General features: G+C 38.1%; 1 protein-coding gene across 1 annotated transcript; it reads left to right on the top strand.

The window, feature by feature from the left end:
* Positions 1 to 14,344: 14,344 nt before the first annotated feature.
* On the top strand, positions 14,345 to 15,392 carry LOC118013614 (olfactory receptor 10T2). Its single transcript, XM_035009478.1, is given in 2 exon segments — positions 14,345 to 14,756; positions 14,759 to 15,392. Coding segments are annotated over 2 exon segments (945 nt in total). The 3' UTR covers positions 15,292 to 15,392.
* Positions 15,393 to 25,249: the final 9,857 nt, after the last annotated feature.

Raw genomic sequence — 25,249 nt, 5'->3', positions numbered from 1 at the left:
TGATTTTCCCCACGATTCCACTTTATCTCGAACTTTCCTTTATGGAAAACCTTTTGGAACATGATTTTGCTTTTTGCTTTGGCTTTTTCCTTCGTATGCCTCAGTCAAGAAAGCTGCTCATTTCCCCTGATGAATCTTTAGGAGCAAGGTGGAAAGAACTTCTGTCAAGTGTAATGCAGTAATCTTTCCCAGGGGATATGATAACACATCCACAGAGCAGATGTTGTGTCTCTGCTTGGCAAGAGACCAAGAGACATCACTGGCAGCGATCAGTGGAGCAACAACTCAGAATGAATTTGTAGGAGAGTGAGCTCCATAGAGTGCATGCAGGGGAGCAGAGAGATGTGCTGGCTGCCCTGTCTGCATCCACAGGGCTCTGAAAGTTTAAGATCAAATCCTTAAACAGCCTGCAGATGAGGACCTCAGGAGGAAAGGGGCAGATCTGGGATATATGTGCTCCTCCTCGGGCTCAACACAGCTGAGGAGAAGGTCAACGGAAGGTGTTTGCAAATATGGGAAAAATAAATTATTTACCTCACAAAACATCTAGAGATACATTTAACAATTTCTAGTCAAGACCTATTAAAACAAAATTTTTACTTTATTAAAATATAAAGGAAACTCTTTTCTGAGGGATACAGAATAAAACCTGAGTAAATATAGAAACACACTATGTACAAGGAGCAGATGTCCCAATTCTGTAGAGTTACCAATTAGTCCTATTTCATCTTTAACTTCAAATCAGTTCCAATCAAGTATCTATTTTTTGATAGTGTGATAAATGCCCCTGCATTTCTAAGGGAAGAGTAATTGCAGATGAATATCCAAGGGTATTCTGAAAAAAGCAGTGGTAAGTGTTACTCTGCCAAAAAGTAAAATGCAAAATGAATGATAACCATTAAATTAATGTAATATTAAAGAAAATTAGATCCACAGATCAAAGCACAGAATGGAAAATCCCAAAGTAATATTATTATGCAGCAAAATAATTGAGGAAGGGTTATTTTAAAAGAAGTGCACATCATTTGATATTAAAAGGATGCCAGTTAGATTTTTATCTCACACGGTTTATTCTAAAATTTGATCAGCTGTTACAATATTTTTTAATATAGTAAATTTAAAAGACAATTTAAGTAAATACGTCCGATCTTGAGGAGCTCTCTAAAACGTGAAAGCAGAAGTAGTAAACAAAGGAAATGATTTTAGTGTATAAATGATTTCTACAATATCAATTAGCTATTAATTAAAATAAGGGACAAAATGAGCAAAAATATTTAAACACATAAAAATAATTACTTCTTGGGCGCCTGGGTGGCTCAGATGGTTAAGCGTCTGCCTTCGGCTCAGGTCATGATCCCAGGGTCCTGGGATCGAGTCCCGCATCGGGCTCCCTGCTCCTTGGGCGCCTGCTCCTCCCTCTGCCTCTCTCTCTCTCTGTCTCTCATGAATAAATAAAAATGAAAAAAAAATCTTTAAAAAAAATAATAATAATTACTTCTTTATAGAAATATAAATATAGAAAAAATACTATAAAAGTAAAGCCAATTAAAAAATTAAAAAACACGAGTGAAAAAGAAATTCAAAAAAAGAAAGTATAGCCACTATATAAAAATATTTTAGAAAAATGTTCAGTTGTGTAAGCAACTGAATTAACACAGAAATGGTCATAAGGATTACATAAGACAACGTGTGCAAAGTTGTCAGTAATTTCCTGACCAATATCAGGACAACAAATGATAGCCAGTATTATTCATAAGTGACTGGGGATTCTTGCTAGCAGGGACTGAAGCGGGGTTGCTGAGCAGAGGAGCAGGATCATGCTTGTTTTAGTTTGCTAATGCCAAAGTGACTTCAGAAAAGTGCAGCTGTCCACCCCCCGACAGCAATCCATGACAACCAAGTCTCAGCATCCATGCCAAAAATGAAAGTATCATCTGTTTACTTTTGCCAGTAAAATGGACAAAATATTTTACTTTAGTTAATATTTTTTATCATTACTCATATCTTGCTCGTTTGCCTTTCTTCACCTATAGATTGTTCTTGTATTTCTTTCACAATTTTTCACTATTTCACTAGGTCATACTTTTTCCTTTCTTTTCTTTAACTCATATGAGGGGGACACAGTGTACAGAGTAAGAGCATGAATTCTGTAGCCTTCCTGTCTGGGTCCAGCTCCTTTACTTAGCAGCTGTGTGACCTTAGGCAAGTTACTTAACCTCTCTGTCTATCACTTTCCTCATGTATTAAATTGTGATACAGTTTTATTCATATGATAAGTTGATGTGAGGATTATGTTGAATTAATAAATGTAAGGTTATAACAGTGCCTAAAAACAGTAAATTCTGCATAAATGCTGTTGGAATTCCTCCCTCCGTATTAACCGTTTTTCCTAAGCATCACAGCATGAACACTTCTCTAGCCCGGGGATGTGAAATACAGCTTGGATCAGATGTTATGTCCTCACATGCATGTGATAAGTCTGCCATGTCTTCCTTAATATAGCCCTTCTCTAACTGCTCATAATAAGATTTTGTAATTTTCCCTGCAGAAGTCTGGCATATAATTTTTTAGATTTATTTTTATTTTATTTTGAGGATTTAAAAATGGTGTTTTTTTCCCATCAAATTCCTTGTTGGAATGTTTGGAAATGCAATAGATCTGTAAAACAATTTTTTTTTAAGATTTTATTTATTTATTTGACAGAGAGAGACACAGCGAGAGACGGAACACAAGCAGGGGGAATGGGAGAGGGAGAAGCAGGCTTCCCGCCGAGCAGGGAGCCCGATGTTGGGCTCGATCCCAGGACCCTGGGACCATGACCTGAGCCGAAGGCAGACGCTTAACGACTGAGCCACCCAGGCGCCCCCAATTTTTTTAATCTAATAAAATTGTTAATTCAAATAAATTCTTTGTAAATTCTTTTGGACTCCTACACACATAATAGCATCATTTACAAGTAATGACAATTTGATTCTTCTTTCCCAATCTTTATTCCTTTTATTTCTTTTTATCCTTTTATTATATTCTCTGGAGCATCATGTGAAATATTGAATAGAAGTGGTATTAATGGGCTATTGGTATTTATCTCAAAGGGAAAATTTCTGACATTTTACTATTAGATTTCTGTTCTAGATTCTTTGTATATGCACCAGATTAAGAGATAGCTTACAATTTCTAGTTTGATACAATTTCTTTTTATGAATGATTATTTTTTATCATCATTCTTTAATTAAAGGTGGGAAATTATATTACAATTGTTCTAATGTCAAAAAAAAAAAACCAACCCTTGCATTTTGGGGGTTAAACTCAATGTAGGCCATTTTATCTTTTAAAATAGTGTGAATATCCGTTATGTGCTAATGTGCATGTGGGTGCATGTGTCCGTGCATGTGAGTGTGTGTCCATGCATGTGCATGCGTGTGTGTGTGCCCATGTATGTGCATGCATGAGCGTGTGTGTGTCTATACACAGAGGTATGAACTTTCCACTTCTCTTACGGGTCCCATTTGACGTTATATAACCCAACATTGAGTTTTAATATCAAGATCACACTGGTCTCATAAAATGACTTGGGAAGTATTCTCTCTTCATGTTCTATGAAGAATTTGTGAATCATTGAAATTGTGGAGGCCATTTGGGCCTGGTTATTTCTTTATCAAATGGCTTATAAATGATTAAATTGTTTAATGTTTAAATAAATGCTCATATCTTCCAGAATAGATCACGTTAAGGTTTATTTTACTGAGACTTGATTGATTTTCACCTAACTTTCATAAATGGAGATATAACATTCTTCCCGGTATGCTCTTATTAACATGTTATTCCTCATAGCATCTGTGGTCATATCCCCTTTATCATTTCTAATAACATTTATTGAATTTCTCTGTCTCTGATCAGTCTTACTGGAGAGTTATCATATCAGTTTTTCTCAGAAGAGCAATTTTTGACTTTGCTAATCATCTCTATTTTAGGTTTCTTTTCTATTTAAACAATCCCTACCTGTACCATAACCATTCTTTTCCCTTTTATACTCTTTGTTTTTAGGTCTTTTTTCTAACGTATGATTTTAAGGCTGTGCAAGCAGCTTTCAGTCCCTCTTTCCTTTCTGCTGTAGGTATTTTTGGCTGTGGATTCCCTTCTAAGTACTATTGTAGCTGGATCTCACAAGTTTCCTACGCAATATTTTAAAAATATTTTCTCACTAAAGAATTCTTAAACTAGTAGTTACTCAGAAGTGTACTTCCTAACTTCCAAACTTATGGGGGATTTTCCAGTTATACTTTTTATTTATTTATTTATTCAGCAAATATTCATTGATTGTTACCTACCGTGCATCTTTCTAGCACCGGACATGGATCAGTGAGCAAAATGAATAAACTTGTCTGGCCTTGTGGGGTTTTATCTCATTGTTGTTATTCATATGCACACACTATAGGCTAAAAGCATGTTTTGTGTGATTTTAATCCTTTGATGTGAGTTGAAATTACTTTATTGTCCAGCTTGTAGTAAATGTCCCTGTGCCTTTGAAGGGGATATACATTCTGCAATTGTTAGATGAAGCATTTTGCTATTGTTTTCCTAAATAAAAAGTTTAGCATTGTTCAGGGCTTCTGTATCCTTACTAATCTGTGCTCTACTTTTTATATCAGTGACCAAGAACTTGTGTTAAACTTCCTACAATGACTATGGATTTTCTATTTCTTCCCTTAGTTATCTTAATATTTATATATAATGTTACATAAATATTATACATATATATGTTCAAATTATGGTAGCTTCCTAATGAACTAACCTATATACATTATAAACCAAACCCCTTATCATTGGTAATGTTTTTTGCTATAAAGCCTAAATATCACATTTTAATACAGCTAGCACTATATTTCTTTGTTTGCTGTAAGCCTTGAATATTTTTTTTTGCATTACATAGACTACACTATAGTAACAAACATTTCTAAATTCTAAACAGTTTACAAAGGTTTATTTCTGGAGCATGTTGCCTTTGGGTATCAGGTGGCTACGCCTCTGCATTAAGCTCTGCTTCCTCTTTTCTGGGATCCAGGCTGAAGAAACAGCCCTTATCTGTCTCCCACTGCTCTCACTGTAGCAGGAAAAAGGACAGGTAGATCCAGGCCATAGTTTTTAAGGCTTCTGCTAAGGCATGGCCCACACCACTGTTTACACTTCTTAGCCAAAGCAAATCTTGTGGTCAAGTTTGATGTCAATGAGACAGGTAAACATACGTTTCCCACAGGGAAGCATGGCAGATCAAATGGCTATACACCAATGAATACAGTACTATTACACAAAAAGCAAAATCTACAGTCCAGATAATGGCCTGAAATTTTCTTTTATTATACTATCCTTGCCAAGAACAAGAATTAATATCATGCTGATGTTCAGAATATACAGATCCACTCCAGATCTCTCACCCACCTTCTTCCCCAAAAAGCTGACCTGTATGAATTATAGTAATTAAATGCAATTATGAAGGATATAACATCTAGGATGCTGCTAACTCCAGGTAACTCCATAGTCTATGCAATTCTCCTATGCCTTGAATTTCCTCAATTTTAACGTGCTATTTATTTTCCACTGGGACTTTGGCTGATGCAGTGACTTGGAACAGAAATGACCTGAGGGGAAAAACATGGGGTTCTAGGACTGGGTTACTTGTCTATTTAAGAGTACACAGACAACCTCCTTAGTAGTGTGAAAAGGGATGAGTTCATCCTGACATCTAACACCATTTCACTTACTCAGGTAAGCACCAGTGTGGCATAGTTTGAATTATGGAGGGAGGCCATGGCATCGGGCACTCATGTGCTTTCACTTAGATGGCACGGTAATGACAGTGACTTATAAAGAATCTTTAAGATCCTGGCATTTTTACAATCGTAGAATGAACACACACAAAAACAAAGTTACGAGTAATGAATACACAATTTGAAAGATGCATGGAAAATCAGAATGCCCTTTTAACAGATGTGAAGGAGTCCACATCATCTGGAGTCTTAGGACAGCTTATCACTAAGGGTGAAATCCATAATCTGAAGGTATATTTAGCTTTTAAAGATCAACTTTAATGCTAAATAAGACATGAGGCATGAGACGCGGGATGAATACGTTTCAGCTGATCTAAGTGAGGCTGAGATCTTTAGCCTCCAATTCCCCTGAACCACCCTTGTCTGTTGAGGAAGATACTACCCCTACCCCCATACATACACATCTAAGGGAATCAACGGTCCTCTGCATAAAAGACTCTGTGGTTGCACCTGGGCTAGTTGTCCCATTACCTAACTTTGTTTGTAGGCCTACAACAGGAACCAGATCACAATGCAATCTGGATAGAGAGGTACAAGGCTTTTCTGAGGTAGCTTGAACACAAAAAATGAAAACAAACACCTACAAATTCGGCCAATTTGTGTCAGTGGGAGTTCGGAGGCCATGTCCCTATGCAGAAGAGAATTATGAAGAATTATGATCTTAGGCCAGAGGAGAAGAAACATCAATTTCAATCCCGTTTAATTCATTGATATAGGAGCACTCAACAGGGATTAGAATTTTTTTTTTTAAAGATTTGTTTATTTATTTGGGAGAGAGAATGAGAGACAGAGGGCATGAGAGGGAGGAGGGTCAGAGGGAGAAGCAGACTCCCTGCCGAGCAGGGAGCCCGATGAGGGACTCGATCCTGGGACTCCAGGATCATGACCTGAGCCCCAAGATCATGACCCGAGCTGAAGGCAGTCGCCCAACCAACTGAGCCACCCAGGCGCCCCACCAGGATTCAGAATTTAATTTGTTGACTCATGCATCCAGAAATGGCATCAATCTTAGAATAACTAACTAAGTCTGAACTAAATATTGACATATGGTTAACAAATTGGATATGCCACTGTTTTTGTAATACACCATAAAGGAATCCAAAAGCTTTGGGAAATGAATGTGTTGGGATAGAAAAACTACAGAAAAGCTCCTCATCCAACCACTAATCACTATCACCCAGGGGACCTGGCTATGTTTATAAAATGTAGTGGTGATAAGAATATAAACATCCTTAAAGAGTTCTATGGTAATTGTTATTGTAGACTAGAGATGATGGTGGAAATACTGCACAGCAATTGAGTTCACTGATGTCAAAGAGAGTAATATTATTCTGGAGAATGGAACTCCAGGGGCCACACAGAACTGTCAGAAATAAGATGTGGACAATAAACGATATAAATTGAAGTTTAGGATGATGATTAGTGTTATGACCTGCAAAGATCTGTGGAAATGTCTGACTAAGGGATTTCTAGCAATGAAATAGATCAGCAGCCAATCAATAAACTGCTTGATAGTATTCTATGCCTGATGGATGGATGGCTGTGCAAGTTACAGTGTGGTAATTCATGGCCATTTCCCTAAATTTCAGTACTACACCAATTCCCAAACCTGAACCTCCTTATTATGAGAGAAGATGGGTAATTTTGATGAAAGACCCTACAACACAGCCACAATTGTATCCTGAAAATCTTGACCCTGTATTTCCCAGAGGGACCTCCACCATTTACCAAAGTTCCTGTGCACTGGATAAAGTAAAATATCTAGACCTTGTGGGGGTTCTTAGAAACTGTTTGTACACTTATGCACATCCCAAGGGACCCAGAATGCCACATGATCTACTGGTCAGAATAAGGACCAATGGAGGTCGGATAATAGAAGAAGTCTTGGTTCAGGTCTGCCAGGATTTGAGGCTATTTGAAACTGGGCTCAGGCTCTGAGAAGGCTGGCTGATCTATTTCTTGTTTGTCTCATTCCTATTGTGTTCCCTTTGTGGATCTCAACCCAAAAGCTTGGGGAGTTCTTCAGCCTGCCACTCCTTGGTGGTCCATGAACTGTATTTTTGTCCTCGGACTCCATGGGTCTCAACCTCTTGACTTTTCAGTGTTTTCTTCCAGAATTGTGTAGCCTTTGTAGATTGACTTTTTTCAGTTAGCAATATGCATTTAAGGTTCTTCAATGTCTTTTCATGGCAGGATAGCTTCTTTCTTTTTCTTTGTCTCTTCCTTCACTAATACCATGCCATCTTGATTACTGTTACTTTATAGTAAGTCTTAAAGTCTGGTAGTATGAGTCTTCCAACGTTATTCCTCTCTTTTACTGCATTTTAAAATGTAGATTTTATTTTTATCCAGATAGACCAACAAATCAGGAGATAATTGCCATTGAAAAGATAGTTTATTACACACAGTTCCCGTGGGGAGGGGGCATACCATGTCACTCAGGGCTATACCAAGAAACACTGACTTGAGTCATAGGCAGAGAGGGTTAGGGGACCCGAGAAAGATACCCTCCTTTTGTTGTTGTTGTTTTTGTTCTTGTTTTTGGTTTTGGTTTTCATGGGAAGGAATGGGCAAGGCAGGGTAAGCAGGCTAAGCAGGTTTAGGACTGGCCAGTTTAATAATTTCAGGGAGCTCCTGGGTGTAGGGTCATCCCTAGTTTCTGGTGCTTGGCCCTGAGATAACCAGCATAGGGAAATCATGTAAAGAGCCTGAAAAAACAGATATTTTGGGAGTATGGGCCCTAGATTGTTTGCACATGCTCTAAGGAAAGCCATCTGTTGTCTCCAGGAATTGGAATCCTCTAACCCCAGGGAGGGCAGTCCCTCCCTGGTAAAGGTCCCAAATGTTAAAACAACAGATACAGAAATCAGAAAATGTGGTTAACATATAATATTGTGTTGACTATTCTGGGTCTTTAGCCTTTCCATACAAACTTGATGGTCAGTTTCTTGATATGCATAAAATAACTTGTGATTTTGATTGGGAATACCTTGAATTTATAGATCAAGATGGGAAGAGCTAGCATCTTAACACTATGGTCTTCCCATCCAGGAACATGCAATATTTTTCCATTTATTGAAATCTCCTATTTCTTTCCTCAGTATTTTATAATTTCACAAAATGGACTTTTGTATATTAATTTTATATTCTGAGATCTTGCTTTAATCACCTATTAGTTCCAGGAGTTTTTTGATCTATTCTATGGGATTTTCTATGTAGACAATCATGCCATCCATGAAGAGATATTTTTATTTTTATAATTTCTGTTTTGTTCTTTTCTAGAAGCTAAGCAGAGTTTCCTTTCTCCAGAGATAATCTGTTTTTGTGTCTGGTAGATGTTTAGAGGGACTACCAGTTTAGATTCTCAATACATTTACCAGTTTAGATCAATTACAAATTAAAAGCAGAGCTCAAGGTTTCTTAGGCCAAGTTGAGATACAAATTTGAGCTGTAAATTAGAATAAATGCCGACTGTTCACACCTCTCTTGAATGGATATATTTTCCCCACCTTGACCCATGCCTTTGGTCAGCTTTGGGGTAATTTTACCACTAGTACCTCCTAACAGGGAGCTAAGGTGTGAGCTTAGTTCTGCTTCATGCTTATGTTAAGGCAGCATCCTTCAGTTACAGCTTAAAGTAGAAGATCTACTTTTTGACCCTCATTTAGACAGTGTTGGACTTTAATTTCTGTTGGTGTCATCCTGTGATTCCCTCAAATGAACAACCTGGGTTTGTCATTCCTTCCAGATAAGTAAATGTCCTCAGTGTGGAAGGAACTTCCAGCATTCCACTCATCTCTCTAGATTCTTGCTTTCTTTCAGATTTTGACCTGAAAATTCCTAGTATAGGAATCTTTTTTCAGTTTGCTCTTTATGAATATTTAAAAAATATTTCCCCAGTAATTTTAGTTGTTTTCAGAAGAATGATTTGCTGGAATATCCAGGTTGGTTACTGCCAGAAATAAGGGTGCTCAGCTTTCCTCCTCACTCCTTCCCCCTTGAATGTCCTGTCACAAAACATCTAGTAGTTTCCACTTAACTTTCTTATTCCTAATGTTTTTGTTCATAAAGTCATGGGACAAATCTCAGCCCTGGTTGTGTTCGAGAATCTTCACTGGGAGGTGGTCATCTTTCTAGCTGTCCTGATATTCACTGGCACATGCTTCAGTATGCCTCTTGTTGTACATAGTTATGCTTGTATTTGTCTTCCCTGCTTAATTAGAATGATCAGTATGATCTATTTATCTTTGAGTCACTGTGATTCCTAATGTCATGTTTTGCAAATCACTGCACTCTATGAATGGTTGCTGAATAAAAGTCTTTCCTTTAACAATAATTCCCTGAAGGACATTTAAAACCCAGTTGTCTGACTTATTCAGGCTTTGGGTAGAGAAGTAAGACAGAGATTTCCTACTTAATCACCAACACGGCCTTTTCCTCTTATACTTTATCAAATCAATCTTCGTGTAAATTTTGGGGTTGGAAAACTTGGTTTCTCTTGACATCTCAGTGTTTTGTAAACTTTTTGTCTTGAAGTAACTAAACTCCCCCCACCCAATGCTAAAGAATACTTATTTATCAGATAAGATGCCTTTGTTCACATTCAGCCATTTATTTTCTGTTTCCCATCAGCTCCCCGAGGTCTCAGAGGGCCTTAGGCCTTAGAATCCCAGAAGGCTGTGAATACTCTCCCAACTTAATTATAGAATCTGAATTGACATAGGAATATAGAATGGGCTATTTTCAGCCACTTATTTAAGATTCAAAAAGGTTTGGACATCTAAGTGTCCAGATAAACTCTTCATGAAATGTTTCAGTCCATTTTTTCCTCAATCACTTAATCTTTCAGGACAGATGTCATTGCTTTTACAAGTGACCTTGTACTGCTGCTTCTTTCAACATTCAAAAGATCTACAAGACTGTGAGCCATTAAACCCAAAGTCATATGTCAACGTTTTTGATTGCTTGAACATAAGTGGGTAAGGGTATTTCTTTTGTCAGTTACTATCTGAAGAAACATTTTCCACCAAGGATTTCAAATTGAATGTATTTGCATAATAGTTTTTATTATTATGAAAAAAAGATTCTGCACCAAAGTAAAACTTGATTTGCCTTTTTCTTGAAATGAAAGAAGCACCCACTCTGATTGAGTCTGCATACACACACAAACAAAATATATATGCACACATACCACACTTTACATCAAATTGAAATGCTGAGAAATCTCAGAAGTAAAGAAGTAACAGGGGTGGGGCAGGAAAGTTTATCAGTGTAGATTTCTATTCTTTTTAAGATGACTTTGAGAATAATAAAAAAAAATAGGAATGATATGGATTATAGTAGAAGAGCAGAGAACACATTCTAGGGAAAAATTAATAGTCTGTGAGAAAACTCAGAAACAAAAGGAGAATTAAAGCATGCCATCACTTATTAAGTTTTTGTTTAAAGGGTCTATTATGTACCCTGCACTCTGGTGGGGGCTGTAGATCATCCAGAATACATTTCTATGTTCCCTGTCCCAAAGAAACAGTCTATAGAAGGTGTGTATATATGTGTGTGTGTTACTATATACTATATATATTCTATACCCTACATGGTATTATGTACTATGTTCTATACTTATATAATATATAGTATATAATGTATTATAAATATATAGTATTTAGTATAGAATATATGGTATATATAATAATCTATATACTATTTATAACATATATATCGTACTACAAGATAGTATCCAACCTATTCACCATAGAAGTATGATTTCAAGATCTCTAAATGTTAGGAAGAGGAAAAGCATCTGTGTGGACTCTAATAGTCAGGGAAGGTTTATTGGAGGATGTGGGTCATGATGAGTATTCAGATACAGAAAACAGCAGGCCATACAAGTATGTGAAACAGCATGAGAAAACGTATAAACACTATAGTTGTGGCCAAGAACAGGGACTATCTTAGACATAATCAAATTCTTGCTTGAATCACAGAAAAAGATGCTGATGCTTTAGGGAGATGGTGAAAACAGTTTGAGTCACAAAACTGTTATTAAAATTAAGCAACATCCTTGATCTTCCCTAACTTTGAGTGTGTTCACCGCATCTTTGACTTTGCTTGCTCCTATTCTTTTTTTTTCCCTCATCCCCTAACCTAAGGTTTAGAGATAATAAATCACATATTATAAAATTTGATAATTCAGGAAAATTCAAAAATTAAAATTGGAATATTCCAGAAAAATCAGCAAGGGCAAAATGAGTTTTTACTTGAACAAGCAGCATGGGACCATGCCTGCCTTAGTCCCTTGGAAAAAGTGTGTGGGACAGAGTCTGTCATAAAATGGCAGTAGCATAAAATATGGTGGAGAGCACCTGGGTGGCTCAGCCAGTTAAGTGTCTGCCTTCAGTTCAGGTCATGATCCCAGGGTCCTGGGATTGAGTCCTGCATCAGTCCCTGCTCAGTGTGGAGTCTGCTTCTCCCTCTACCCCACCCTCCTGCTCATGCACTCACTCTCTTTCTCTCTCTCTCAAATAAATAAATTTTTTTAAAAATCTAAAAGAAATATGTTGGGTAGAAAGTGGATTAGAAGTTAGAAGACTTAAATTTTGGTACTGACTCTACTACTTGAGTGTATTATTTAGTTTTTTATATTCTCTTCAGATTTAAAAAATGAGCCTATGATAAACTAGAAATTATGCTTTATGCTAGGGACTCAGCTACTAATAAAAAAAAAAGTTCATCCCTGCTTATAAGAAGTCTGTAGAGGGAGCCAAACATGGGAGATGAGTTCAATTTAACCCCTTAAGTGCAAAGACAAGGAGGCTCCCAGGTTACTCTGCTCAGGAGAGGGCACTTGGTGCACTTGCCTTACCTATAACAAGGATACAAAGACAGTTGTGCGGTTTACTGGGTGGTGAGGGCCAAACTGAGGTAGCTTACATGATAACATCTTGTTTTCTGCAAAGTGCCATACAAAGGGACAGGGTGACAATGGCAGGTGTGTGGAACTACCTAAGCAAAGGAGCTACAGCAGAGATGATGAAGAGTGAATGTGCACAGTGCATCACATGAAGCTATTCCTTATACTTTATAGTCATTGGAGGAGCCAACAAGTTGAGAGATGTTGTGAGGTGCAAGTATACTGGATTTCTCCTAAGTTCCTGAACCTGATTCTGAAAGTAAGATGATTAGGGCTCTGGATGTTATTTTATTATGAAATAGGTGCTATTTGTATTTTGCTAACATTTCTAGCAATAAAATAGCTTAGACATGATAGACATCTCCCTCTGAGTGAAAGCATGTGTTATAAAATGGCACCCTATAAAATTAAGGGAAGGAAATGTTTGAAGTTAGACCCTGAGAAATTCTGCTTTCAAGAGGCTATTACTACTCCTTCCTCCTGTGTCTTGACTGAACTATGCACTGGTAGAAAAATTTCCAAGGGTGTGATGTGGAGAGAGCGTTGGTGAGATGGTCTATTTCCTGAAGCAAAGCAGGGCTGGTGAGGTCACTGTTCTGCCTCTGACAACAGAAGTGCCATACATCCGTTTAAAAGGAATAGTGGAAATGTATTTCCCAATTTAACATGAGAAATCTACCTTTCCTTTACCTCACCACTCCAGTTCCGAACCTCCAAGATGCCTTCTGATGAAGATCAAATGATGAGTAGGATTCTTAGACTGTTCTCCACCAGGAATTGTTCTTGAACTTTAAAAATAATGTTTGCTTTTATCATTGCACCCATCTGCTGATTGTATTTGGCCATGGCATGTGCTTTTCTTGCTTGCCCCCATCCTAGCAGGCCATCCACTGTGACGGGTAGTGGTCAGAGGACAGGTATATCATGCTCCTAGGAATCATCTGCACCAGCAGATGTTATAAATGACATGTGTAATTTAGATATCTGGATATTCTAAAAGTCTTTTTTTTTATTTTGGAAAAATAATAATATATTTGGAAGTAGTAAATCATTCTTATTTATGTTTGGACAGTATCCTTCCCAACAAAATGAGGTGGAAATATTCTGGGCTAAAAGTGAAGTATATTTAGAATCATCAAATTAAAATATGTTTATTGTTAAATATTTAAAATATAAAAATATATTAGAAAGCAAACCCAAATCATCTCTAATCTTATCATAAATATGGCTTGGTATCTTATTATAAATATGGCTTAGTAGTTTGCTTTTTCTCTTATTATGGTAGGAGACTTTCTCATGTCCTCACATAGTCTTTGGGAATATGGAAGTTGCTTCTTTTCTTGCTTCTTTTAATCTTTGTATATTTCTATAATACAGTTAATCATTATCCCATTATTGGAGATTAATAATTTCTTGTAAAAATCATCAAAGAGGGTATCTTTGTCAAGATAGAGAGAGGCAGAGGGGGAGAGAGAGAGGGAGAGACCTATCAATATTCTGGGCCTGAAAATGTGATACTGAAAAAGAAGGCATTGGAAAAATGTTCTTATTACAATGATTGTTGTCATTTTGTCTCTCCCAAACTCATTCACAGAAAGAAGTCATCCAGATGCACAGTTCCAATAGAACCACTCTGGTTACACAGTTTGTCCTGATGGGCTTCTCTAGCCTGGGGGAGCTCCAGCTGCTGCTGTTTGTCATCTTCCTTTTCCTGTACTTGACAATCCTGCTGGCCAATGCCACCATCATGGCTGTTATCCGTTGCAGCTGGACTCTGCACACTCCCATGTATGGTTTCCTGTTCATTCTTTCCTTTTCTGAATCCTGCTACACATTTGTCATCATCCCTCAGCTGCTGGTCCACCTGCTCTCAGCCACCAAGAGCATCTCCTTTGTGGCCTGTGCCACCCAGCTCTTCTTCTTCCTTGGCTTTGCCTGCACCAACTGCTTTCTCATCGCTGTGATGGGGTATGATTGCTATGTGGCAATTTGCCACCCTCTGAGGTACACACTCATCATGAACACGGGTTAGGGTTGGGATTGGTTTCCCTGTCCGGAGTCATGGGTTCCTTCATTGCTTTGGTGGCCACCAACCTCATCTGTGACATGCCTTTTTGTGACCCCAACAGGGCCAACCACTATTTCTGTGACATGGCACGTGTTATTAAGTTGGCTTGCACAGACACCCATGTGAAGGAACTGGCTCTATTCAGCCTCAGCATCCTGGTGATCGTGGTGCCTTTCCTGCTGATTCTCATCTCTTATGGCTTCATCTTTAACACCATCCTGAAGATCCCCTCAGCTGAGGGAAAAAGAAAGGCCTTTGCAACGTGCACCTCCCACCTCACGGTGGTCTTTGTGCACTACGGTTGTGCCTCCATCATCTACCTGAGGCCCAGATCCAAGTCTGCCTCAGACAAGAATCTGTTTGTGGCACTGACCTACACTGTGGTGACTCCCCTGCTTAATCCCCTTGTCTACAGTCTGAGGAATCAGGAGATGAAGACTGCCCTCAAGAGAGTTCTGGGAATGCCTGTGGCAACCAAGGTGATCTAACAAAAAACGCTAAAATTAATGAGGGACTCTACAGAGGTCAAAGGCAGGATATTTTCTTTGCCCTTTTGCCAATTCAGTCCTGATGTGGACAATGTTTCCAAGGACTAAGACCACTGTTGCCCTTTTCTTTCCTCCCAGTCCAGAAAAAGCATGAGTCAGTCTACATGCTACATTGTCCAATGCTTGGTTAAGAAACAAAAAAAACCAAGGCACCTGGGTGGCTTAGTTGGTTAAGCATCAGACTCTTGGTTTCGGTTCAGATCACGATCTCAGAGTAATGAGACTGAGCCCTGCGTTGGGCTCTATGCTGAGCATGGAGTCCACTTGGGATTTTCTCTTTCTCCCTCTGTCCCTCCCTGCTGACACTCTCTCTCAAAACAAACAAACAAACAAACAAACTATAAAACAACTCACGCTTGGCAAAAAGAGTAAAATATAATTTTTTTTTCTTTTAAGGGAAGGCAATACTCAAATTGAAAGATGGCCACGGTTAGCTTTCCTGGCTGATTAGAGAACAGTATCCAAAACTATGGACAGCATCTTATCTAGGACACAGGCATTCACAAGTAGTAAACCAACTATGTACCAGGTTCCATACAAAGTGGAAAAACTAAGACGAGTAGGTTGATAGTTTACAGAGGTGGAGGAGGGGTAGGATCATGAACGGAGAAAGAAAACTATGACAATGCACAATGATCAGATCTGTTAAACGGATATAAAATAAGAGTTATGAGAGCCAAGAGAACAAATATTTATTGCTTCTGAAGGAATCGGTATTACCAGAAATGTTGATTTTTTTCAAAATTTAAAGCTAGTTTCTTATTATATTAATTATAAATTAAACACATTCATTTTTGTTTGTAGTTTTGCTTTGTTTTCATGGTAATGTGTTCAAGTTTTTAGTGGATATAATTTTATTTTAGTAATGGACCTAAAACCACCATTAATGACATCACATTTGCTGCTAACGTGGAACACAGTAAATGCTCTGGAAAGGCTCAAAAGGCCCAGATCTTGCAGCTCACTGACCCTGCAATGGTCACAATGTAAACCTTACATGATTCTAATGATTGTCATAATTTGAACTATAAATACTAAAAGGAATTGATTTTAATCTATTATTTTATTTTATTATTTTATTATTTTAAATCTATTATTTCAAGCCATGTAATTTGAGATGTTATTTAAAACTCTTCAAACTGATGTGCCTTGAATTTTTTTCATCTGGGCAACTGAGGGTTTTGGTTTTTTTCTATGAATATGTGAATTATCTAGTGAGCACGTAGCTTGTCTTCTGGTTCAGAGAGTCAGTCACTATTAATTAGACCTTTTCTCTGCCCAGTGACCCAGCCCATACTAGAATAAAAATCTCCTGATTTGTTAAAATTATGTTTCATCATCACCCAAAGGAAAAATGGTTATCATTAATTATGAGACCATGAAAATAACTTGTAAACAGGGAACATGTTTTTATGTAACCAGTTAGCCATCACGCTCTCTTCCCTGTGGAAAGCTCCTTGGCTGATTTCCCTCAGTATAATAAACACTTGTGTCCAGCACATTACTTCCTGGGGTGTCTGTGAGGTTCAGCCCTTACAAGTTAAATTGTCTGTGTCTGTTCTCAAGACCATCCGTGACAGTTTATTTATTATTCTAATTATTCTGCTTGTGATATGTAATTTTGTAGTATGGGCTGGTGAAGTATTACTGCAATAAAGATTATTTGTTTCTTTTTTTCTTTATTTTATCTTATTTTTTTGAAAGATTTTATTTATTTATTTGAGAGAGAGAATGAGATAGAGAGAGAGAGCATGAGATAGGGGTGGTCAGAGGGAGAAGCAGACTCCCCTCTGAGCAGGGAGCCCAATGAGGGACTCGATCCCAGGACTCCAGCATCATGACCTGAGCCAAAGGCAGTCACCCAACCAACTGAGCCACCCAGGTGTCCCAAAGATTATTTGTTTCTAACATAACTAGATGGAGTGTTTTGGAAAAATAAAATATGACCAAGAAAATCACAGAAGAAAGGAAAATCATAAAAACCTAGAAGTGTCATTTGCTTAGATTATTTTGCAAGTGATTCTAAGTTCCTGCTCATCTGTAAATCCATGAGAATTTTTCTAATGAATTATGGGTGGACTTATGCTAGATATGCTCTAAAGATCTCCAATCACATGGACCAACACTTAAAGCAAAAGCTTTATCCCTAAGTGAAAATATTTATAAATATGTGTATGTTTAGACTTTTTGAGTTGAAATAAAACATTTCAATGATATAAGGGTCATTCTTTTGATTTTCTGCTCTACCAGCCAACTATCTGACCGTCTTTGGGGCAGGTGAGAGGGTTTCTATTTTATGTTTTCAACGATGTAAAAATATTCTTTTTCCTGTGGATAATATAGAGACATAATAAGCCAAAAAGAAAACAAAGGAAATTGTGCTATCATGATGGGCATATAGTTAATTGTCCTCAAATGCTATTTAAGGCCATACAACCTTACAAAGTGCTCTACAGCCCAATCCCACACATGCTTTGTTAGCAAGAAATTCACTACTTCCTTCTTGAGGTGACCTAAGCTGGATTTTTCAGTAACTCTGGGGATGCACACATTTAAGAAGAGTCAGAATGGTTTCTGGACAAACTCGGAGCGCAGGCTAGTTCACTGTGCCGCTGGTCCGCCACCATCCTTGGTACCATTTGCAGAGCTGTCCCTACAGGACCCACAGGCAGCTCTGGTGCACACACCACTGCAAAGGGCTTCCAGGGTGGCATGACTCTTTGAGGGATGCAAATCCATGTCCCCCACATAAATGAGGGCTCCTCATACATGTACTCCCAGGTCTTAGCTCTGTCCCTCCTTAATTTTCATTCACAACCCTGCCCTGTAGCTGTTGGCATGACCTCAGCCAGGTTTCAGAGAAGACTGAAGCCAAGTCCACAGACGGTGATTCTTCTTTGCCATAAAGCAAACTGACTTTCCCCCCAATGGTGTGCTGTTTAACTCCTGATTTGGGTTAGATTGTGTAGCCAAGATTTATCTTCTCTCATTGCTTTAGTTGAGTCCTTTGTCAGTTTACACAGTAACTCCTGAAAATGTGTTCAGACCCCTTCACTCCATCCTCCACACTGCAGACCCCGTTATCTTTCTAAAATGAAACATCGTAGCTCATCCCGACCAAACACTCTTTCCTGTGTCAAAAAGGTAAATAAAATATCCTCAAGTAAGAAATGAAAGAAGTGCATAAGTGTCTCCGGCTTGCGGGGAAAACCCCAGCAATGTTGGAAATCAGAGCTCGTGTCCTTCCAGGTCTCTGTTTGTCACATCAGTGCCTTCCTGTGAGGGAGCATGCTACCCCAGTTTTAGACAAAGTTGTATCTCTATCAGTTGCTTCATCATCTTTCTTCTTCTGACCTTAAGTCTGCACACCTGGCATCTCAGATCATCCTTCTACAGACTTCCTGTGTAAAAAATGCACTTGGCCGTCATGCTTTTATGAATCTGTGAAATGAAATGGTAATCACCCTGACTTGGTACATATTCTGGTCCCCAAATTTGTCACTCCTCCAATTCCACACCCTTCCTGAAACCCACATTTCTTATCGTGCCAACAACTTGCTGATTTACCTGTTAGTACATTAGTAAATTTTTTTAAGATTTATTTATTAGAAAGTGAGTGAGCAAGAGAGAGAGAGGGAGAGCACATGAGTGGGAGGAGGGGCAGAGGCAGAGGGTAGTCCGTGATATATTAAATGTGTATAAATAGAATAAACATGTGAACTGGAATAAATAGAAACTATCAGTGTGACAATAAATGAGTTATATGTTAATTTTATGGTTTAGTATGTCAGGGTAACATTCAAAGTGAGAGGTGCTAAGAGCTAGCTAACATCAACTTGCAGATGCATTAAACACTTTCTGAAGGCAAAGAAGTTTATTTTTTAAAGATTTTATCTATTTATTTGAGAAAAAGAGAGAGATGGAAAGAGAGAGAGCATGAGTGGGGGTGGGGGGCAGAAGGAGAGGGAGAAGCAGGCTTCCCGCTAAGCCAGGGGCCCGACGTGGGGCTCGATCCCAGGACCCTGGGATCATGACCTGAGCTGAAGGCAGATGCTTAACCAACTGAGCCGCCCAGGTGCCCCAGTACATTAGTAAATTTTGGCACATGCTTGAGATACATTTTTCTAAGGGTTTTTAAATATATTTTTTAAACATATTGGCTTTCTTATGAGATCACATTCAAATAATGCAACATGACCCACAAAGGCCTGTGTGTCCTGCTCCTTATTTCCAGTCTTATTTATGGCCAGGTGCTCTCCTCATATTCTAAGTCTGAACTTTTCAATCTATTTGAGGTGAAAGACTAACTTTCCTGCAAATTTATTATGTACCAGTGATATTATAAAATACAATGAAAGTGAATTATTTAAAAAACAAAATTAAAAGGACACACAAGAACTTTTCTTGTCTTACCATTAAGTTAACATACAGAAAATTAATTGAATTGTAAAAGTTTTTAAGTCTAGCTTCTCTTGTCAGGAAGGTGTAGCAATATTTCCTGTTCTCATCCTGTTCCTTGAAAGGCATTGCTCAATGCTTCTGGTATTTCCAAAATACTTGGAATCCCACAACATTCAAAACTGAAATATTATCCGTCTCTGGGCCTGTAATTTTTCAGCTTGGAGTCCCCCCATAAGCAAGCCAGTTCTCAGTTTCAGTGAAATCTCTGATACCTCTCTTGTAATCCAGGAGGAAGAACTGGCCACTCCTTCTCTTCTGCCCACAACAGAAAATCATTGCTTCTGACCAGCTGTCTCAGCAATGTCTTCTGACTATCTGTTCAAATGGCTATCTCCAGCATTGTAGAGTATTTCTCAAACTTGTTACTGCTCTCAAATAAGTGTCTTCAGCACAGACATATCTCAATTCCAAACCTAAACCTGATGGCCCAGTTGACATCTCCATTCTGAATTTTAATGGGCATTTCAAATTAAACATCCAAAGCAAAATCCTCAGCCTATCCTCCAACTCTGTTTCTTTCATAGTCTGATCTCTCTCAGTTAATTGTAATTCCAAATGGAATTCCAGCTTCTCAGAACAAAAACCAGGGGTCATTCCTAACTGCCTTTTTAATATATATATATTAAATATATATAATACAATAGATAGAATCTCTTGGCTCTGTTTACAAAACACACACAGTCTAAAGTCTCTGTTCACCACCTCCACCTCTAGTCCTATGGTTTACCACCATCATTATCTTCTTGCATTTTTACAGGAGGTTTGAAATAGGTCTTGCTACTTACACCTGTCCCCAGGCCTATCTATTCTCAACAAAACAGTCAGGATGATCCTTTGAAGAACAAGTCAGATTATATCTCTTCTCAAGTCAAAGCCTCCCAGGAGTTCCCATCCTGCCCCACAAAAGGGAATCTGCCTTCAAGTGACCTACAAAACCTTTAGTTATGGGGAGGCTCATTCTGCCAAGACCTCAGTTTTGGCCACTCTCTGGAGCAGGGATCTGCTGGGGACAACAGGACAATGGGGAGGATACCTTCACATCTGTTCCTTCCCTACTTCCTTGGGCTAAATTTGAATTTCAACCTGCAGATATGTACATTTTTATTGTCCAATGAAGCTTTTGTGTGTGGATGGGAAAACTCACTAAAATGAGTTTTGGGGGAGAGGAGCAAGATGGCGGAGGAGTAGGAGACCTAATTTTTGTCTGGTCCCAGGAATTCAACTAGATAGGGATCAAACCATTCTGAACACCTACAAACTCAACAGGAGATCAAAGAAAAGAATAGCAGCAACTCTCTGAACAGAAAAGCAACCACTTTCTGGAAGTCATATTCCATACCTTCATCATATTAACCCTTATTTCTAAACATATGTAAGTTTTTCTTTCTTTAAAAGTTTGGGAGACACTTTCTTCTAACAGACCAAAATATGCCCCAAATCTACTGTGTGGCACTGATCTATGCACCAGCCTGATCATATTTGATCATATTCTGTTTTATTTTTTTGTTTTTGTTTGTTTGTTTTTATCTTTTTCTTTTTCTTTTCTTTTTTCTTTCTTTACCTTTCTTTTCCCCCGGTTTCAGGTCTCTTCTGATTTGCTTAGTGTATATTTTTCTGGGGTTGTTGTTACCCTATGAGCATTTTGTTCTCTCATTCATCTATTCTCCTCTGGACAAAATGACAAGATGGAAAAATCACCTCAAAAAAAAGAATAAGAGACAGTACTGACTGCCCGGGACCTAATTAATATGGACATTAGTAAGATGTCAGAACTACAGTTCAGAATGATGATTTTAAAGATATTAGCTGGGCTTGAAAAAAGCATGGAAGATATTAGAGAAACCCTTTCTGGAGAAATAAAAGAACTAAAATCTAACAAAGTTGAAATCAAAAAGGCTATTAATGAGGTGCAATAAAAAATGGAGGCTCTAACTGCTAGGAAAAATGAGTCAGAAGAAAGAATTAGCGATATAGAAGACCAAATGATGGAAAATAAAGAAGCTGAGAAAAAGAGAGATAAACAACTACTGGATCACGAGGGCAGAATTCGAGAGATAAGTGATACCATAAGACAAAACAATATTAGAATAATTGGGATCCCAGAAGAAGAAGAAAGAGAGAGAGGGGCAGAAGATATACTGGAACAGATTATAGCAGAGAACTTCCCTAATTTGGGGAAGGAAACAGGTATTAAAATCCAGGAGGCACAGAGAACCTCTCTCAAAATAAAAAAAAAATAGGTAAACACCCTGACATCTAGAGTAAAACTTATGAGTCTCAGAGACAAAGAGAAAATCCTGAAAGCAGCTTGGGAGAAGAGATCTGTAACCTACAATGGTAGAAACATTAGATTGACAACACACCTATCCACAGAGACCTGGCAGGCCAGAAAGGACTGGCATGATATCTTCAGAGCACTAAACGAGAAAAATATGCAGCCAAGAATACTATATCCAGCTAGGCTGTCATTGAAAATAGAGAGAGAAAAATTTTCCAGGACAAACAAAAACTAAAGGAATTTGCAAACAGGAAACCAGACCTACAAGAAATATTGAAAGGGGTCCTCTAAGCAAAGAGAGAGCCTAAAAGCAACATAGACCAGAAAGGAACACAGACAATATACAGTAACAGTCACCTTACAGGCAAGACAATGGCACTAAATTCATATCTTTCAATAGTTACCCTGAATGTAAATGGGCTAAATGCCCCAATCAAAAGACACAGGCTATCAGATTGGATTAAAAAACAAGACCCATCGATATGCTATCAGCAAGAGACTCATTTTAGACCCCAAAACACCCCCAGATTGAAAGTGAGGTGGAAAACCATTTACCATGCTAATGGACACCAAAAGAAAGCTGGGGTGGCAATCCTTATATCAGACAAATTAGATTTTAAACCAAAGACTGTAATAAGAGATGAGGAAGGACACTATATCCTACTTAAAGGGTCTATCCAACAAGAAGATCTAACAATTGTAAATATCTATGCCCCTAACATGGGAGCAGCCAATTATATAAGGCAATTAATAACAAAAGCAAAGAAACACATTGACAACAATACAATAATAGTGGGGGACTTTAACACCCCCCTCACTGAAATGGACAGATCGTCTAAGCAAAAGAGCAACAAGGAAATAAAGACTTTAAATGACACACTGGACCAAATGGACTTCACAGATATATTCAGAACACTCCATCCCAAAGCAACAGAATACACATTCTTCTCTAGTGCCCATGGAATATTCTCCAGAATAGATCACATCCTAGGTCACAAATCAGGTCTCAACCAGTACCAAAAGATTGGGATCATTCCCTGCATATTTCCAGACCACAATGCTTTGAAACTAGAACTCAATCACAAGAGGAAAGTCAGAAAGAACTCAAATACATGGAGGCTAAAGAGCATCCTACTAAAGAATGAATGGGTCAACCAGGAAATTAAAGAATTAAAAAAATTCATGGAAACAAATGAAAATGAAAACACAACTGTTCAAAATCTTTGGGATGCAGCAAAGGCAGTCCTAAGAGGAAAGTATATAGCAATTCAAGCCTTTCTCAAGAAACAAGAAAGGTATCAAGTACACAACCTAACCCTACACCTAAAGGAGCTGGAGAAAGAATAGCAAATAAAGCCTAAACCCAGCAGGAGAAGAAAAATCATAAAGATCAGAGCAGAAATCAATGAAATAGAAACCAAAAGAACAGTAGAACAGATCAACAAAACTAGGAGCTGGTTCTTTGAAAGAATTAACAAGATTGATAAGCCCCTGGCCAGACTTATCAAAAAGAAAAGAGAAATGACCCAAATCAACAAAATCATGACTGAAAGAGGAGAGATCACAACCAACACCAAAGAAATACAAACAATTATAAGAACATATTATGAGCAACTCTATGCCAGCAAATGAGATAATCTGGAAGAAATGGATGCATTCCTACAGATGTATCAACTACCAAAACTGAACCAGGAAGAAATAGAAAACCTGAACAGACCTATAACCACTAAGGAAATTGAAGCAGTCATCAAAAATCTCCCAACAAACAAAAGCCCAGGGCCAGATGGCTTCCCAGGGGAGTTCTACCAAACATTTAAAGAAAAATTAATACCCATTCTTCTGAAACTGTTCCAAAAAATAGAAATGGAAGGAAAAATTCCAAACTCGTTTTATGAAGCCACCATTACCTTGATCCCAAAACCAGACAAAGACCCCATCAAAAAGGAGAATTACAGACCAATATCCTTGATGAACATGCATGCAAAAATTCTCACCAAACTACTAGCCCATAGGATCCAACAGTACATTAAAAGGATTATTCACCATGACCAAGTGGGATTTATCCCTGGGCTGCAAGGTTGGTTCAACATCTGCAAATCAATCAATGTGATACAATACATTAATAAAAGAACAAGAACCATATGATCCTCTCAATAGATGCAGAAAAAGCATTTGACAAAGTACAGCATCCTTTCTTGATCAAAACTCTTCAGAGTATAGGGAGAGAGGGTACCTACCTCAATATCATAAAAGCCATCTATGAAAAACTCACAGCGAATATCATACTCAATGGAAAAAGACTGAGAGCTTTCCCCCTTAGGTCAGGAACATGTCAGGGATGTCCACTATCACCACTGCTATTCAACATAGTACTAGAAGTTGTAGCCACAGCAATCAGACAACAAAAAGAAATCAAAGGCATCCAAATCGGCAAAGAAGAAGTCAAACTCTCACTCTTTGCAGATGATATGGTACTTTATGTGGAAAACCCCAAAGACTCCACCCCAAAACTGCTAGAACCCATACAGGAATTCAGTCAAGTGGCAGGATATAAAATCAATGCACAGAAATCAGTGGCATTCCTATACACCAACAACAAGACAGAAGAAAGAGAAATTAAGGAGTTGATCCCATTTACAATTGCACCCAAAACTGTAAGATACCTAGGAATAAATCTAACCAAAGAGGCAAAGAATCGGTCCTCAGAGAACTATAAAATACTCATGAAAGAAATTGAGGAAGACACAAAGAAATGGAAAAACGTTCCATGCTCATGGATTGGAAGAACAAATATTGTGAAGATGTCAATGCTACCTAGAGCAATCTACACATTCAATGCAATCCCCATCCAAATATCATCCACTTTTTTCAAAGAAATGGAACAAATAATCCTAAAATTTGTGTGGAACCAGAAAAGACCCTGAATAGCCAGAGAAATGTCGAAAAAGAAAAGCAAAGCAAGCAAAGCTGGTGGCATCACAATTCCTGACTTCAAGCTCTATTACAAAGCTGTCATTATCAAGAAATATGGTACTGGCACAAAAACAGACACATAGATCAATGGAACAGAATAGAGAGCCCAGAAATGGACCCTCAACTCTACGGTCAACTAATCTTCGACAAAGCAGGAAAGAATGTCCAGTGGAACAAAGACAGTCT

This window comes from Mirounga leonina, unplaced genomic scaffold (assembly GCF_011800145.1).
Source record: "Mirounga leonina isolate KUSES-001 unplaced genomic scaffold, KU_Mleo_1.0 Mir_154, whole genome shotgun sequence".
Taxonomy (NCBI): Eukaryota; Metazoa; Chordata; class Mammalia; order Carnivora; family Phocidae; genus Mirounga; species Mirounga leonina.
The sequence above is the reverse complement of the archived record's forward strand: the minus strand, read 5'-3'. Positions and strand labels throughout refer to the sequence as shown.